Source organism: Corvus kubaryi, unplaced genomic scaffold, assembly GCF_017639235.1.
Source record: "Corvus kubaryi isolate FWS band 111438036 unplaced genomic scaffold, C.kubaryi_AGA036_p1.0 133, whole genome shotgun sequence".
Lineage (NCBI taxonomy): Eukaryota > Metazoa > Chordata > Aves > Passeriformes > Corvidae > Corvus > Corvus kubaryi.
The window spans coordinates 36,453,038-36,469,071 of record NW_024580667.1 but is presented as its reverse complement, the minus strand read 5'-3'; the positions used below and the strand labels follow the sequence as shown (position 1 = coordinate 36,469,071).

The 16,034-nt window shown below is 40.8% G+C and overlaps 2 protein-coding genes across 5 annotated transcripts in view; one reads left to right on the top strand and one right to left on the bottom strand.

The window, feature by feature from the left end:
* Nucleotides 1–9,372, top strand: part of CLDN10 (claudin 10) — a 57,934-nt gene extending 48,562 nt beyond the window's left edge. For both annotated transcript variants that reach the window (XM_042043701.1, XM_042043695.1), the window contains exons 2-5: nt 836–997; nt 1,162–1,243; nt 8,208–8,315; nt 9,001–9,372. In XM_042043701.1, the coding sequence (XP_041899635.1) occupies nt 836–997; nt 1,162–1,243; nt 8,208–8,315; nt 9,001–9,115 (467 nt within the window). In that variant the 3' untranslated portion in view covers nt 9,116–9,372. The remainder of the gene's footprint in view (nt 1–835; nt 998–1,161; nt 1,244–8,207; nt 8,316–9,000) is intronic.
* A 1,098-nt stretch (nt 9,373–10,470) lies between these two features.
* Nucleotides 10,471–16,034, bottom strand: part of DZIP1 (DAZ interacting zinc finger protein 1) — a 47,901-nt gene continuing 42,337 nt past the window's right edge. For all 3 annotated transcript variants that reach the window (XM_042043669.1, XM_042043675.1, XM_042043682.1), the window contains 2 exons: nt 12,409–12,580; nt 10,471–11,661 (listed from right to left, as the gene is read on the bottom strand). In XM_042043669.1, the coding sequence (XP_041899603.1) occupies nt 11,579–11,661; nt 12,409–12,580 (255 nt within the window). In that variant the 3' untranslated portion in view covers nt 10,471–11,578. The remainder of the gene's footprint in view (nt 11,662–12,408; nt 12,581–16,034) is intronic.

Sequence of the window (16,034 nt, the reverse complement as noted above, 5' to 3'; positions counted from 1 at the left end):
GAAAAACATCTTGTGATGGTTATTCAGCTGTGTAAGATTGCAGCGTTCCACCCTGTAAGCAGCGATATGAGATTATCACAGTCTTTCAATTACAAGATATTCCCGGAAGGGAGAAGAGGCCAAGCAGCCCATTGTCCCATTGAACAGCCCTGCCCTGGGAGGTCCCTCTGGGGGTGGTCTCGGGCAGCACAGCCAAATTGTTTGTGGCTGAAGCCAGGTGCAAGCCCTTTGTCCAGGTTTAAATATGTCAGTGATTTGCTTTATCCCAAGGGACTACTGCTGTCCATGGAGCTGAGTGCATGGCTGACTTCCTTGCAGAATGAGGGCCTTCTTGGCACATCCAAATCAAATCAGTGGCACATCCAGACAAGCCCAGGAAGGCCCAGGACCCCAGCCAGGGTCACTGCTGCCAGCCTCAAGGCTAGTCATATTATATCTGCAGCACACATGCACAACAAGGCTGATGTAAGACTTGCTTTGTGTGCACGGGGTGGCTCTGCAACCTGTGACAGCCCCTCATCAGACCATGTGGAGTTTCTCTTCTAAACCTCATGGGTACAACCTCTTGCAGATGCTACACCCGGTGTCATCGGATTATATTTTGGAGCCCTGAGTGTCACAGTATGTTTCTTACAAGCTAGACTCAGGTGATGATGCCCTGTGAAGGGCACACATCACCTAGAAGAACACACACAGTGGTACAGTGATACTGTTCCAGCCAAAGTCTGATTCCATTAACAATAGTGAGTGCCTGATGCTGCACAGAGAAAGGGGAACTATAGCAAAACCCGTCATGGTCCCAGTTCTCATATTAGCCTTGCTCTTTCTCTCACAGGTTACATCCAAGCCTGCAGAGGATTGATGATCTCTGCTGTCTGCCTGGGCTTCTTCGGTGCCGTTTTTGGACTGGTTGGGATGAAATGTACAAAAGTCGGAGGCTCTGATCAGACTAAAGCAAAAATAGCTTGTTTAGCTGGACTGATTTTCATACTCTCTGGTAAATATACTTTATTTCTATCAGTTTGCATATTTGAAGTCATACCGGAGCCTCTTCTTTTCCACAGAAACCCATGCACAATCCTCCATGACTTCGTTGACTTCAGGGTCAGGCCCAAACCTCTGCTGCCAGCTCCACTGAATGGTTTGTCTTATGCTTTTCAGGGCTGTGCTCTATGACTAGTTGTTCCCTGTATGCAAACAGGATTACGTCTGAGTTCTTTGACCCTTCTTTTGTTGCACAAAAGTAAGTACTTTCTTATACCCGTAAATCTTTCAAACAAGTAGACCTTACATTTCCGACTGTGCACCAGCGCCTGTTTAGGTAGAGAGCAGCTGCTTCTTCCCTTGGGCAGAGGAGGAGAGTGGGCTGCAATTTTACTTAATCACAATTTCTAACTGGAGTAACCAGGTGCTGAAATTCAATGAACAAACACTTTGCTGTGCAGTGACTGCTCTGCAATCCGTGTGCCCAGCTCTACTGCGGGCTGGCAGGGCAGCTGGGGTTAATTGGGAGTGAAGCCTGACTGGATGCCAGAGGTGCAGCAAAAGGATTGCACAAGACAGAGGGGCTCATTAGGTGCATCATTTGATAGGGAAGGGAGAAAAGTATTTCCTTGAGCCTTTGATAGAAGCGGTTTCCATAAAGGTGTCAAGCACTGCGCAATCTTGATTCCTTGGGAGGAGAGGTTTCTGCAGGCTTGGTGGAATTTTGCTGGCAGATTTTCAAATCCAGGTGACTGAAATTTGGATCATAAACATTATCAGAACCCATGCTCTTATAAGCACGAACATAAATGCTTTGCCTACACTTGCAATTAAATTTAAGGGAGTGAATATTTATAGAATTTTAGGATCCATATCAAAAATAATGAGCATCCCTAAAGACTCCCTTTAAAGCTGTGCAAATTCTCAGGACCTGCAAAGGAAGCAATCCACAAACCAGCGCTTGCATTTTGGATTGACATCTTAACTAACAAGTCTGAAAATGTTGGCTGTAAATTATAGCATCATAGACTTTCCTGTTTTACCTTCATACATGATGGAAACTCTTCTTTAAAGGCAAGGATTTTCAAGTTTTCTTGGCAGTGATTCCAGTACATGTCAAACACTGGGTATACGTTTCCCTGAAACCCAAGTAAGGGATCAGAAAGGAACCCTGAGCCTTTATGTTTCTCTTCGATAGAAAGAAAATAATCTGAATAAATAAAAAAAGAAAATAGTCTTAATAAATAACACTAAAGGGATCTACATTTGCAGTAGGGTTGGTGCTGCTTTTCCTGTGTTGAAAACAAGTTTGTATTCATTTTCTCCATAATTCTCCTATCGTTTCTGTTTATTTGATACAGTGAAGAGAGGATCAAAAGGGGTCCAAAAGAAAGAAGGATGTGAAGCTCTGTGAAGAAAATGGAGCCTGGCTATATAGACAGAAGTTAATTATTCATCAGGCTTACTGTTCTTAGTGAAAAATACCATGGTTGTTGCCAGAAAGTCCTTTTCCTACACTGTATTCCTACACTTGTTTGCTGCAAAAAAGCAGGCAGACCTCACAGTGGAATTTTACTGTGAAGGAATGAGAAATCCAGTTTAAATATTGAAATAATGGTAGTAAAACATCCTCTCCAGAAACTACCTTTTTTTCTGGAAAACCAGCACAACTCAGCTGTGGGCAGACATAAGCATGACTGCAAAGATAAAGGCAGAGAGGAAATCTAGAAGTTTTAATTTGAGTTGTGCACAATGCATGTAGCTCATGCCATGACCTTGCATCAGACTGAGCTAATGATGGCATTCAGCTCCTTCCTCTCTCAACCAATGTAAAATTTCCTTTTTGTTGCCATCTGTGAACCCTTACTTTGTTACACATTGCAGGAGCATTTAATATGCTTTGCTGGTATATTATGGAAATTTGGTATTGTCTCTTCACTGAGAGAGGATTTCGGCCTTTTGCCTTTTACTGCACATTTCTCTCCTGAAGTTATTCTGGCAGTGTCAAAGACAGGCTTGAGATACTGTTGGTGGGAAACAAATGACACAAGATGTTCAGCATCTTGTTTCAGCCATCAGGATTTCCCTCCAGCCTTCTTTACTACTTTTAATTAATAGAACACTAACTCTTACAGTCTTTATCATTTTTGTCCCTTGCCACAGTTTGAACTCACATAATCATGATCATTCTTATTGATAAATGGCGTTGTTTATCCAAATTATCTGACCAACTTCCCATTGTCTCTTATAGAGAATTGCTTCCCTTCAGCTTTCTTGTCCCTGAATTGATGGTGCATAGTTCACAGTCTCCATTTTGATAGATTTGAATCTGTTCTTTATTTTCAAAGGATTGTAAGAATCAGACAATCAAAGTGTTCGTTTCCCCTGGGTATTTGTACTGATTTGGAAGGAAGGTATGAAGGTCTACTCTTTATGTAAGCTGATATCCAGTCAGCTGATGAAGTTTCCACTGGTTTGCTTGGAAGTTTACTTCATGGTCTTAATGTGTGTGACAACTAGAATATTTTTGTTCTGTACTGATATTGTACTTCAGTTCTTTCACTGAATTATGCCTCCCCAGATTTGGGAAGAATTAGAAGAAAATCTTCTTTTAGCCTGCTTGGTTAGTGCAGCTGAAGGTGGCTTTCAGTTCTCTGCAATTGAATTCACATGGTCCTGAGTGGTCACCACCTCAAAGCCTCTTCATCAACTTCTCGCTCCCGCCTGAGCTGCCAGTGATCTCCAGTCAGATGGATTTCACAGACTGGAGACAGTGGATATGCAGCCACAGACTTCAGACAGTGACTGCTTTGGTTCTTGCAGCCTAGAGTTTTAAGACTAGAGGACTATGTTTCCTGCAAAGTTTTCCATGATAAAGGGGGAAAGGGGAAACTTCAAGTGCAGAAATTTATTCTAAAAAAGCCTATCTTCTCCTTTTTCTCTTTTTCTGGAGGTACCAATGTTTATAAGGGTTTTTTTGTAGGGTAAGGTTTTTTTACGTATTAGATTTTGGTGGGCAGTTTGCATTGGCTTTTTAAATGCTGAGAAGATCACAGAATCAGAGGATGCCAGGTTGGAAGTGACCTCAAGGAGCATCAGATCCAGTCTTTCTTGGCCACAGCACGGTCTAGATAAGATGGTCCAGCACCCTGTACAGGCAGATCTTAAAAACGTCCAGTGTTAGGGAATCCACCACTTCCCTGGGGAGGTTATTCCAATGGCTGATTGTTCTCACTGTGAAAAATTGTCCTTATGTGTCCAGTTGAAATCCCCAGGGGTAACCTGTACCCATTACCCCATACCTTTTCCATGTGACTACTTGTAGAATGGAGTCTCCATCTCCTTTTTAGCCACTGTTCAAATATGGAAACATGATGATAAGATCTTCCCTAAGTCTTCCTTTCTCAAGGTTGAACAAACCCAGTGCTCTCTGCCTTTTCCCACATGACAGGCTTCCCAGTCATCTTTGTGGCCCCTCTCTGGACTCTCTCCAGCTTGTCCACATCTATTTTGCACAGCAGAGACCAAAACTGAGCACAATATTCCAGGTGTGGCCTGACAAGCACTGAGTAGAGTGGGTGTCTTGGGGTGACTTCACCCCAAGACAGTGGGATAATGATTTCTTGATCTCTTCTTGATCATCTACCCAGGTGTTCCTGCAGGGTGGCTCTCCCTTCTGAAGTGTCCCCTTCCCCACTCACTTTGGTATCATCGGAAAACTCCATCAAGGATACACTTGATCCCATCATCCAGATCACTTGCAAAGATTTTTAATAGTCCAATATTAATCACTGGGGAAGTGTACTTGTGACATGTCGGTTTTAACAGGAGTCAAAAGACAGGTTGGATAAAACCCAGGGAGCCATACAGATGTTGATACTCAATTTAGAATCTTGTGTTTTCCTCCTAAGTACGAGTATAAATATCAGAAGGGTTGTTTTCTCTGTTTGAAGATGTGGAGGAAAGACCAGTTAGGTCAGCTCTGCAACTCATTGTCCTGGCAGTCACCCAAGATGGGTCGTATACACAATCTGTTTAATCATGGTATAGTAAAAAATGTTGCTTCAAAAGGTCAAACAATACTAACCACAAAGGCCGAATCCCAGGTCTTCTGTCTCAACTAGTAGGCACCAGTCAGGTACCCCTTTTCTACCCAATTCTATCAAATCTAGTCTTGTTTTCTTTTCTGTATGACTGAAGAGCTTCAGGAAGGGAAGATGGTGCTTTGTCTCCTTAAATCCCTCAGCCTCTGGCCAACCATTTAGTGTTGTTAGATAAAAATGTGGAAACTTGTGTTTCTCACTTTCTAGGCAAATGATCTTGGCAAATAAGCTGTTACTGCAACAGCCTTCCTGGACCTTGGTCCAGCTCTGTTCTCCAGCACTGTGGTGATCTGCATCGACTTCTGTGGGGAGCCTAATCCTGGTCCACATACCTTAGGTGTGCTCTGGCAGTCCTATAGGGATGAAGGGATCCCCAGGATGGGGCTTACCTCACACTGAGCTAGTCCCTTTGATCTGCCTTTGCAGATCAATAAAAGGTGCCTGGAAGGTGTTTCAGAAGTGCACTTTGAGTGTATTTCTGACATGTTGACTATAATGGGATCTTGGGTGATGAGCTCTGATGCAGATCTCTGCTTCTAATCAGAGAAACCCCTGTACTTGGACAGACAGAAATCTTGAATAACGTAAAAACTGTAGCACATGGTTGGAAATTAGAGCATAGGTAGAATTAAAGCTTTAGGGCTTTGGCAGATTTTGAAGTGAAACAGGACTGGGTGCAGGGTTTTCCAGGGTGAAAGGAGCTATGGTTCCCAGCAGTTTAAGTTGGGGTTTGGGTCCATAAGCCCCACACTGATGTTGAGGAAAGGTTCTGAGTCAGTTTCAGCTTAAGCTTGGTGTCTCCAAAAAGGAAGCCTGAACAAAGAAATCCCTGGGCCTTTATCCCCTCACAGTCTGTGCACCTGATCCTCATGTGCTCTTCACGAATCTTGCATGTGCCTCTTGGTCCACTGGTGATTTATGGTCTGGGGTCTTCTAACACCTCACTGGATTCTTTCTCCATGTCCATGTGGGCAGACCATTCATTGTTCTTATCTTCCAGCTTGGGCCAGCCTTGGGGCCCTCCAATGTCAGCCTGGTTATCTTCAGATAAGGGTTTTCTCTGTTTATTCCCCTGCTTGGCCTTTCCTGCTGACAAACACAGTTCATTTAAAGTTCACCTACTTTTTGTGAACAGGGCACACTTCATGCTGAGCTGTAAGCAAATTACAATTAAACTTAAGCCTACACAATTAATTTCTAATATTCTATAAGTAAACTTAATTTAATCCCCAGTAGCTGGGTATGGAGAATATTTGGGGGAATCAAATCCTTTTGTTAGCAAAGGATAATAAATAAAAGCTCTATTTCAATGATGTGAACAGAAAAGGAAAAAAGAGCCTAGAAGTTGAAGCAGTAGTGAGGCCATGAAGAGTCAGGTGCAAGTCCCATGGAGTGTTCTACCTCTGAGCTCCAATGTTTCTATTGCTTTTTGGCACTAAACCCCTGGGTCACAAATTACTCAAGCCTGGGTGCCCGTAGCATGTAGCAAAGATATCATAAGTGTAGATTTTTGTCCCTGTGTGACTATTTCTTTTTTTCCACAGTCTGTGCTTTACCTCTGGCTAGGCTCTCAAGAAAACATGGGAAAGTGATTTTATAGTTCCTCAGCCACTGCTCACCCTCTTGTGACCTATTATATAAATCACTGTGTCATTTTTTGGGTGTCTGGGCAATTTTTGAGTGTTTCTGCAGTGCCATTTTGTAAAGATACAAGTTTTTCAGAACAGCTGAGGTATTTTCAGTTAGATATTATGGTAATGTGGAACTGGGGCCTGTGCATGAACATGGAAATGTTCAGAACTAGCTGAGAAGCAAAACTACACAGTGTTGCAGTTGCACAGGCAAGCTTTTAATTGGCTGCCTCACCACAGTTCACAACAAATCAATTTAGTAGCATCTGCTCAAACAGTATGGACACCTGTTTGATAACAGTGGATGGATGGGGGACAGGGGCCTGTGTTTTCCGTGCAGGATCCAGAAGTCTGGAGCAGATATAGGTCTCCTTAAGGGGAAACTGCAGCAGAGAAAGAGCAAGAGACACACTGTGTGTTCTAAAGGTGAGGCATAAGAGACTCTGGAGACTGTTGGGCTGCAGCCCAATGTGGGTTATCCTAAAAGTGCTTTAAGAGTGGTACTCAGGCAAAGAGCTGGGGAATGAAGCAGACAAGGGGCAGCCATGGTTTGCTGCACATCTTGAAGCTCCAGCGTTAAGGGGGAAGAAAAGAATCTCTTCCTGATGCCCTTCTTTCCCTTCATTTACTACTGTTGCTTTAGAAATGTGGACTTAGCTTTGTGGGATAATGCTCCCAGAGCACCACTGTCTCCTCTCAGAGACAAAGAGCAGTTCCTGGCAGCAAACAGTTTGTGGCTGGCTCAGGCAGCAGAGGGGACCATTGCTGGTGACAGGGAGCTCTGCCCACAGACGTGTGGGGGAGCAGTTTCTTCCAGATAGAATCCAGCCACAGGGAATGGAGAAGGAGAAAGATGCTGGAGCCTGTGTGTGCATATGCTTGTACCAGACACACCTGCGTATGTATATTCATATATTGCACATATGTGCATATATATTGCATGTGCTTATTATGTGCACGTATAAAATCCTCATGTTTCAAGCAGGCTGGTGTGTGGATAACAAGGGAGGGAGTCAAACAGATCCTGAGAGAGAAACTTAAGGAGAGTTGTAGGCAGAATTTGTAGTCTCTGGCTCAGCAAAAGCCCCAGTCCAGCTTGGCTTGGGAGCCAACGGGAACAAAACTGAAACGGAGGAGCTGGTGCTGTAAACAGGCCAAAGAAAGATGTAACCCCACAGCAGAGCAATCCAGGAGGAGACGTGCAAAGGCCAGGCCTTTCCCTAACCCTAACCCCTAACCCTAACCCTGGCTGTGCAGGGAGAGAAGCATTGCCCAAGCATACTGCAGGGACAGAGTCTGCCTCCCGAGTCAGAGGGAAATAATGACAAGAACGTGGGTGAATGGCAGAGCTGCCGATTTTGTGGTGGATAATGTATGTGTCAATGGAAAGTTATTAGAGAAAAATAAAATATTTACTTATTGTATTCTGGAAATAACCCTGTTAAATGCATGCTCTCTTTTGTTAAATATATTTATTGACTTCTTGTAGGTATGAATTAGGAGCAGCTTTGTTCATTGGATGGGCTGGAGCTTCACTCTGCATAATTGGTGGCATTATATTCTGCTTCTCAATAGCTGAAAATAGTAATTCTGCAAGGTAAAACACAAGTTGTACTTACTGAAAGAAATCAATACCTATGCATTTGTACCTGCTATGTGTATGCAGTTTGATTACTGTTCCAAAACACTTTGTAATGAGATTCAGAAAGAGATTGTGTGGATAAAAGAAAATAAGGGGATTTAAAGATAATGCTCTGTCCATCATTAATGTAATTAAGAGCTATTGACTCAGAACAAATACTTGTGATATATATATGTATTTCATAAATTTACTACAGCTGGAAAACAGTGCATTCACTGATGTAGGAAAAGTGGTCAGGTCACTTTAGAGGCATGAATAGACAAGTTTCTTTGATCTCAAATCATCATATCGAAAGTGAGCAGTGGTGGCAGTGGGCCCTCCAGCAGCTGATGAGGGGTAATAACAAAGAGGAACAGCTGCAGGGAGTAACTATTCACCTAGGATCTGCCACAGCTTTAATTCTTTCATGATTGTGCCCTAATTTACTTAGCTGTGAACGAGGGATATTGCAAAGACAGATGGCTGGAGTGGCCATGTCAAACTAGAATGGGAGCACACAGACCAGGAATGTGCCCCCTCCTCTGAGATTTGCAGGTACATTCACATACATTTCTTCTAGCTTTATTACTATAATGCCTGGATGCAGAGATGTCACTTGTCTGTGGGATGAGGTGTAAATGGTTGTTTTTTTTCTCTTCAGGAGGGGGTATGCCTATAATGGAGCCACATCTGTGATGTCATCTCGTACAAAGGTCCACAACAGTGTCCCTGACAAAACCCCACCCAAGCACTTTGACAAGAACGCTTATGTTTAGTTGCACTCTTGGAAGACTCAAAGCGTTTTAAACATGATTTTGTACGTTTCATTCAGAGTGATTCTCCCCACCCCAACCCCAATGTACTTACCACTAAGTCAATGACTTTTAAAAATATTAACTTGCAGCTTTTTACATATTGATGTAAATTTTATTATATAATATTTTAAGATTGATGTTGGTCTTGTAAAGTTTATACCTGGAAATCATGAGCTGATGTTGCATTCTTGAAAAAAAATAAATGATGTATTTACTAATTCAGTCTGTCATGTCAGCTGCTTATGGGAAGGGCATCACACCCATCATATTGGCATATTGCAGGAATTTCTGACATGGGTTCAGTGCTGGACAGAACAGTCAGTTGGAATAAGAATAAGAAGAGGAGTAAGAAGAGACTGCATGAAAATAAGTATGGGATTTGGGGAAGCAGGAGAAAGTACTGATCATAGTCGGAGTCAATTGTTAACAAAACCAAACCTGTCACACGGGAGGGTCTCGGATGGCCTCAGCAGAGCGTGTGCTGAAAAGGACGATGACACGCCCTGCTGGTGACAAGGCACCTCCAGGGGTTGTTTTCCTTCCCTCCCGCCAGGCAGGCTGCTGGGACACCTTCGGCTACAAAACATCTCAAAGCACTGACTTGCAAAAGGGAAGGAAAAACCCCACGCAATTCCAGCGGGTCAGCTCTGCCAATGGCATTCCTGAAGGGCTGACCGAATAAAAGCAGGCAATACTGAACAGCACAGTTTTAGATAATCCAGATTGAATTACAACAGTTCAAAAATTCATGTAGTATTTTTGCTTGTCTGTCCATAGAAATGTGATGGCTTTTGAGGGAGTATTTGTACAAGTCTATAAAAGAGAACAGATTACAAATAACCACAAAATGCTTTCTAGACCGAGTCCCTAAAATCAGACACAAACGCAGGTTTGTCGTGAAGTTTAACTGATGGATCTTTGGAGTTTCAATAAAAATTGGTTATTTTGGGACAACACTGGAAATATAAAAAATGAATAGACCTATTTATAATGACACAGTAATGAAAAAATTTTGTATCTGATGTTATCTAAATTACATCAGAACTAAAAAGTCTCTCAAGGTTCTTTTTGTTTTACATTATTTCTGTACTTCAATTCAGTTGAAACACTATTGTGTTTTTTTAAGAAGGCAGCCAATATGGACAAACCAGAAATATCAAGTACTTCTGTAACGGTAGATCAGTACTTTCCTTACTGCAGCTTGACATTTAATTTTTTTTCCCATTGTTGTCCTTTTATACTAAAAAAGACTCAACTCCAATACAAAGAAAACCCCAACAAACTAACTTCCCCATATAGGAGGCATTTAATGATGATCAGTTTTAGAGCTGAGGCTTTTTTATTTTCATTTGGTGTTTATTGTAAACCATGGTAGAAACTTAACAGTTTAATACATGGACAAATTTTCTTTAAAATGTTGGCAATTTTCTATAAAGTTCATGATAAAATACAAGAAAATATGCATTAAAAATTGTATAAAGTAATACTCTGCAGTATATTCTGTTCATTGGTTAACAGGCTTTCTTGCAAGACCAGTTTCAATCTTTAATGTAAACATTAGAGGCAAAATCTTCACCTCAGTGAAATGAGAGAAACTTTCACCACTGAACTCATGAGTGTGCTGGTTTGGGCTGGGGTAGAGTTGATTTTCTTCACCGTGGCTGGTATGGGGCTGCGTCTTGGATTTGTGCTGGACACAGAGTTGATAAAAAAGAGATGTTTTTGTTATTGCTGAGCTGGGCTTGCACAGAGCCTTTTCTGTTTTTCATACCTCCACACTGGTGAGGATATTGGGGGTGCATGGGAGGTTTGGAGGGGACACAGGTGGGACAGGTGACCCAAAGAGACCAAAGGGATATTCCAGACCACATGACATCATGCTCTGTATATACAATGGGGGAAGAAGGAGGAAGAGGAAGACATTTGGAGTGATAGAGTTTTGTCTTCTCAAGTCCCCATTACATGTGATGGGGCCCTGCTCTCCTGGAGGTGGCTGAACACCTGCCTGCCCATGGCGGGCAGTGAATTAATTCCTTGTTTTGCTCTGCTTGTGTGTGTGGCTTTTGCTTTTCCTTTTGAACTGCCTTGATCTCAACCCACAAGTTTTCTCACTTTTACTCTTTCAAGTCTCTCCCCAGTTCCACTCACGAGGGAGTGAGTGAGCAGCTGTGTGGGGTTTGGCTGGGTTAAACCACCACAAAGAGAAAGAAGTTTGTCACTTTGTTTCCGAGTAGACATGGCCAGTAATGCATATTTCAATATTCTTTTTCAGAGTCAGACTGAAAGACACAAGAGCTCTGTATAGAGTATTCTTTGTTATTACAGGACCAATGAGAAAAATTACTGGGAAACACTTGAGGTTTTTGCCTGCATTTTGAAACCCAGCAGAGCCAAAAGCAGGATGTCCCATCAGGAGTGGAACAATCATATATCTGAAGAATCACTCCAGTCTGTTACAGTGACTAAGCTGCTTTTTAACGTGCTTGTATTATCAGCTTCATGAAGGCCTGTTAAAACAAAGAGACAAAAAAATTAATAGTTATTAATACTCCTTTGGGGATACTTTTACTTTGTCTATGAGACAAAATGACATGGTACGTGAGCAAACACCTGTGGACTTCAGGAAATCCCAAATTTCAACCAGTGAGGAAATGACAGGTGTTGATAATATGTAGACAGTTTCTCTCACAGAATATAAAGCACAGTACAAGCAGTCAGTGTCAACCTTACTTTCCATTCAAAAATAACCAGCAGTATCTTTATGTGACTGACACAGCTTTAACCTTTACATACATTGAAACGTCGGGGTTAGAAACTACTATATAAATTTTATGTAAGATTGAGGCTTTTACTTCAGCACTAGTTCAAATATTTATCTCAGCCTGGTAGGTCAGTTAGGTATCTTGAACAAACTTGAAATGTTGTTATTATTCTCAAGACAAAGCAAGTTCCCTTTTCCCTTGAATTTGGGAAGAAAAAAATTCCTGAATGATTTATTTTTAAGCTGAGGTTGAACTCTGATAATACTATGTTTTAAAATCTCAAATTTAAGTTGGCATCTCTGTATATTTACGTGTATGTGGTTTACCTATCACTAAGTATCATAAAAGTATGATATTTATATGGCAAAAAACCAAACACAGAGTTTTTCTTACTTATTCTTTTCTTACAAAACACCATCTATTGAATTACAATGTGTAATAAACTGTACTTAATCCTCCTCTAGGTGGGTCAGTCACTTGTGAATATGTTACCTTCCTCCTTTGGTGAACTCTTCTTGGGAAGACCCCATGCATGTACCACAGACGCAGCATTGGGCTCATTTTTCTGAACTGTCAATGCCTTCTGACTTCTATCATCTTTCATCAATAAAATGTCTTCCTCTACTGATGATATATCCCAATCATCTTCATCAGGTTCTGTGAGCTAACCAGGACAAGAAAAAACAGGCATTTTTCCTCTGTCTGTTCAAGCTGCGCTGAGATCTTTCCTAAACTCAACTACGTGAAACTGCTAAAGAAAAATGCACTGGCACATGGCCTTTATGACATCTATCACCACACTTTTAAAATCCACATTAATTCAACTACCTAAATGATATTAATTCACTGTTACCATTCCAAAACTAAAAATAGTTTGGTTTTTTTTTTCTAAAGTCAGGAACTGCAAACATTTGAAGTTCTGCCAGTTCTTTATCTGGCATAAACCTCTTTTTCATGTATTACGTGCCAGCCTTAAAAAAGGATTATCTTTTCTGGGATATTCCAGTGAGATGAAAATCCTTTAAGCATTAGAATGTGTATTACTTACATGAAAATAAAGATATGATATGCAAGGTGGCAGTTTACAAGCATTCTGTAGTCAAACGAGGAAAAAAATAATTTGGTAAAGGCCTTTTTAATTTAAAACTAATTTACTTAAAGAGAAAATGAAACAAGGAAAATTAAAAAAACCACATGGTGCTCAAACTTTAAATATACATTCTCCTCAAGATTCAGTGTCAGCATGTACAAACATTTTAATTAAGTGGTGGATTTGTATATTAAGTTCACAAAATGAGAGTCCATTCGAACAGATGAACCTGAAGGCAATGAGTCCATGGTCCTTCTTACCTCATCTGTCTGAGAACTAAGTATCTTTATTCAGCTTCAGAAAGAAGAGCTACAGCATTTCCCTATTTGTCAATCAGATGTGGCTTGATGAATTTGAGCTATTTTTAGAGAGTTTAAATATGGAAAGTGAACGATGGTTTCTCACAAAGCCAAAACCTTATTTCACTGGAGTCTCCCAGTATTAGAGTAAGGATCTACACGGTGCTTCCATTGCACAGAAGGAAGGTTCAGATGCTACTAGAAAACAATGTAAGGTATGTACACACTAGAGAAAAATCAACAAATATGAACATGTCGCATGTCTTGAAAGAAGGGAAGAGACTGAAGTAATGCTTTATCTTGCAACATAATTCCATTTTAACACTGCAAACTGTTTTTCAAAAACTGACAGATCTGCTCAGTGTGCTGTATTATTAACATACCAGGATTCACTATTGTGCAGTTTCAAATTATCTGCATTTGGAGGGTGTGGTAATGGGAAAGTCAGAGTCACATATATTGAGAAATGCTGGAGGAAGAGTTTCCGCGAACATTCACAAAGTCCCTAATTATTTTTAAAGTAAAAAATAGAGATAAACAAGTCAACCTTAAACAAAGTTCAGTTTTGATCGAGTGTAAATACACAGCACCAATCAAAACTACTAAATAGTTTTATTAACTCAAAGACTTATATAAAGATGTCTACATTGAAACATATAAATATGGGCATAGATATATGCATATATAATTACCAAAGCATACAAGATGGTGTGTTCTTCCAGGAAGATTCCAGAAACAAAGTAGCAATGCCTGCCCTGGTTTCATGAACTTATTCTAAACTCATCATGTCCATACAGGATACATCAGGGACACAATGTATTCTAAATTAATTATAGCAACAACATTTTTCATAAAATGATAGAAAGGTTTGGGTTGGATGGGACCTCAAAAGATCATCCAGTTGAACTCCCTCACCATGGGTAGGGACACCTTCCACTAGACCAGGCTTTTCAAAGCCCCCTTCAACCGGGCCTTGAACACTTTCAGGGACGGGGCATCCACAGTTTCTTTGGGCAACCTGTTCCAGTGCCTCACCACCCTCACAGTAAAGAATTTCCTCCTAATATGTAATCTAAACCTACTGTCTTTTCATGACAGTCTAATTTTCTGTCCAGAGGGATCTGTTCCATGATCTTTCCAGGCACAGAAGTGAGACTAACAGGTCAGTAGTTCCCAGGGTCCTCTTTCTTTCTTAAAAAATGGGTTTATTTTTTTTTTTTCAGTCAGAGATTACATCCAGCTGCGATGGCTTTTCAATTATCATGGAAAAGTGGCTTGGTGACTATATCAACCAATTTCCTTAGGACCCTGGGAAGCATCTCACTGGGTCCCACGGACTTACGTAAATTCAGGCTTTTCTGGGGGTCTCAAACTCGACCTTCTACCACAATAGGAGGGATTTCATTCCCCCAACACTTATGCTAAGGTTCAGGGGTTTGAAAGATGTGGGAAGGGAGATTATCAGTGAAAACCAGAGCATTTTTAAAACATAGATTTTAAGGCTTATTTTGCTACAGGTCTTTGCTCTTGAAGCCCAAATTCCTGAACACAATGGCCCACCATCTAAAGATCTTCACAAAATCCAGCCAATTTAACTGTGAACATTTTACAGTCTTATAAAATCTGACATTACAAAGAATTTGGAAGTAACACTGGATAGAAAATTGCACTGTAATAGTCATGTCTGAATTGATAATTTTGAGTCCAGTGTGATTTGCAGCTCCCACACAGTCAATGGACAACTTAGGTGTCATCAATGGCAATTACAAGGACACAGGCTAAATGTGATTATGCTACCCTCACTGCCAAAGTTAATTAAGACAATCACTCTTTTCTGGAAACTGAAATAGAAGTGTCACTGTTTTTGGGGGGAGTGATGAATTTCAGATTTAACTCACAGTCAGGAAGCCCTAAGGTATCAGTTTTATTATGGATAACAGGATTCTCAGTAATTATTATTTGCTAATTTAGTGAAAAAATGTTGTATTGAATGCTAGAACTAGTACCTGTCTGTCTACTTCAATCTAGTAACAATTACTCAGAGTGAAATAAAATCACTAGCTGCTGTTGACTTTGCATTTGGAGTAACTTTTGTTCCTTTTAAAAATTGTTCAGGCAAAGACACCAGATTGTGGCAAAATGCTTCACCAATTACAGAACTGTAAACTGAGGAGAAGATGGGGACCTTAGGAGCCTGAGGGGTGAAGAATACATTGTGTTAGTATTCTGTTCGTGAACATAGGCCATACTCAATGGACAGCAACAGATTTGAAGTAGTCTGAAAGCAGTAGGTGATTGTGGATTGATGCAGAAGACCAATGGAATTTCTCCTCTCATTAAAATGTATTTATGAGATCCATATTAGATAAAGCTCTAGAAATAATGTTTTTAAATGTTAGATATACAAATTCCTTTATTCCTCCATCAAAACAAGACACTAGGAAAAAAAGTAAAGAAGGGCTCTCTATGCTGCTAGAATAGAAGATAAGAATGGTACTGATTGTGCCCAAACTTTGAGCTGTAGAGATCCAAAACAATCAAGGCATCAGCTAAATAAGCAGTGTGAATGAAGTCACTTGCCACTGGTCACTTGCTAGTACTTTTCTGTACACCAGTGCAGATGTACCCAAAAAGACTACTTAGCTGTAATTCCAAAACTGTCTCAGAGAATTAAGTTCTTTGCTGCATCAAGATGATTTCAGCATGAAAAGAAAAGGTAACATACCTAT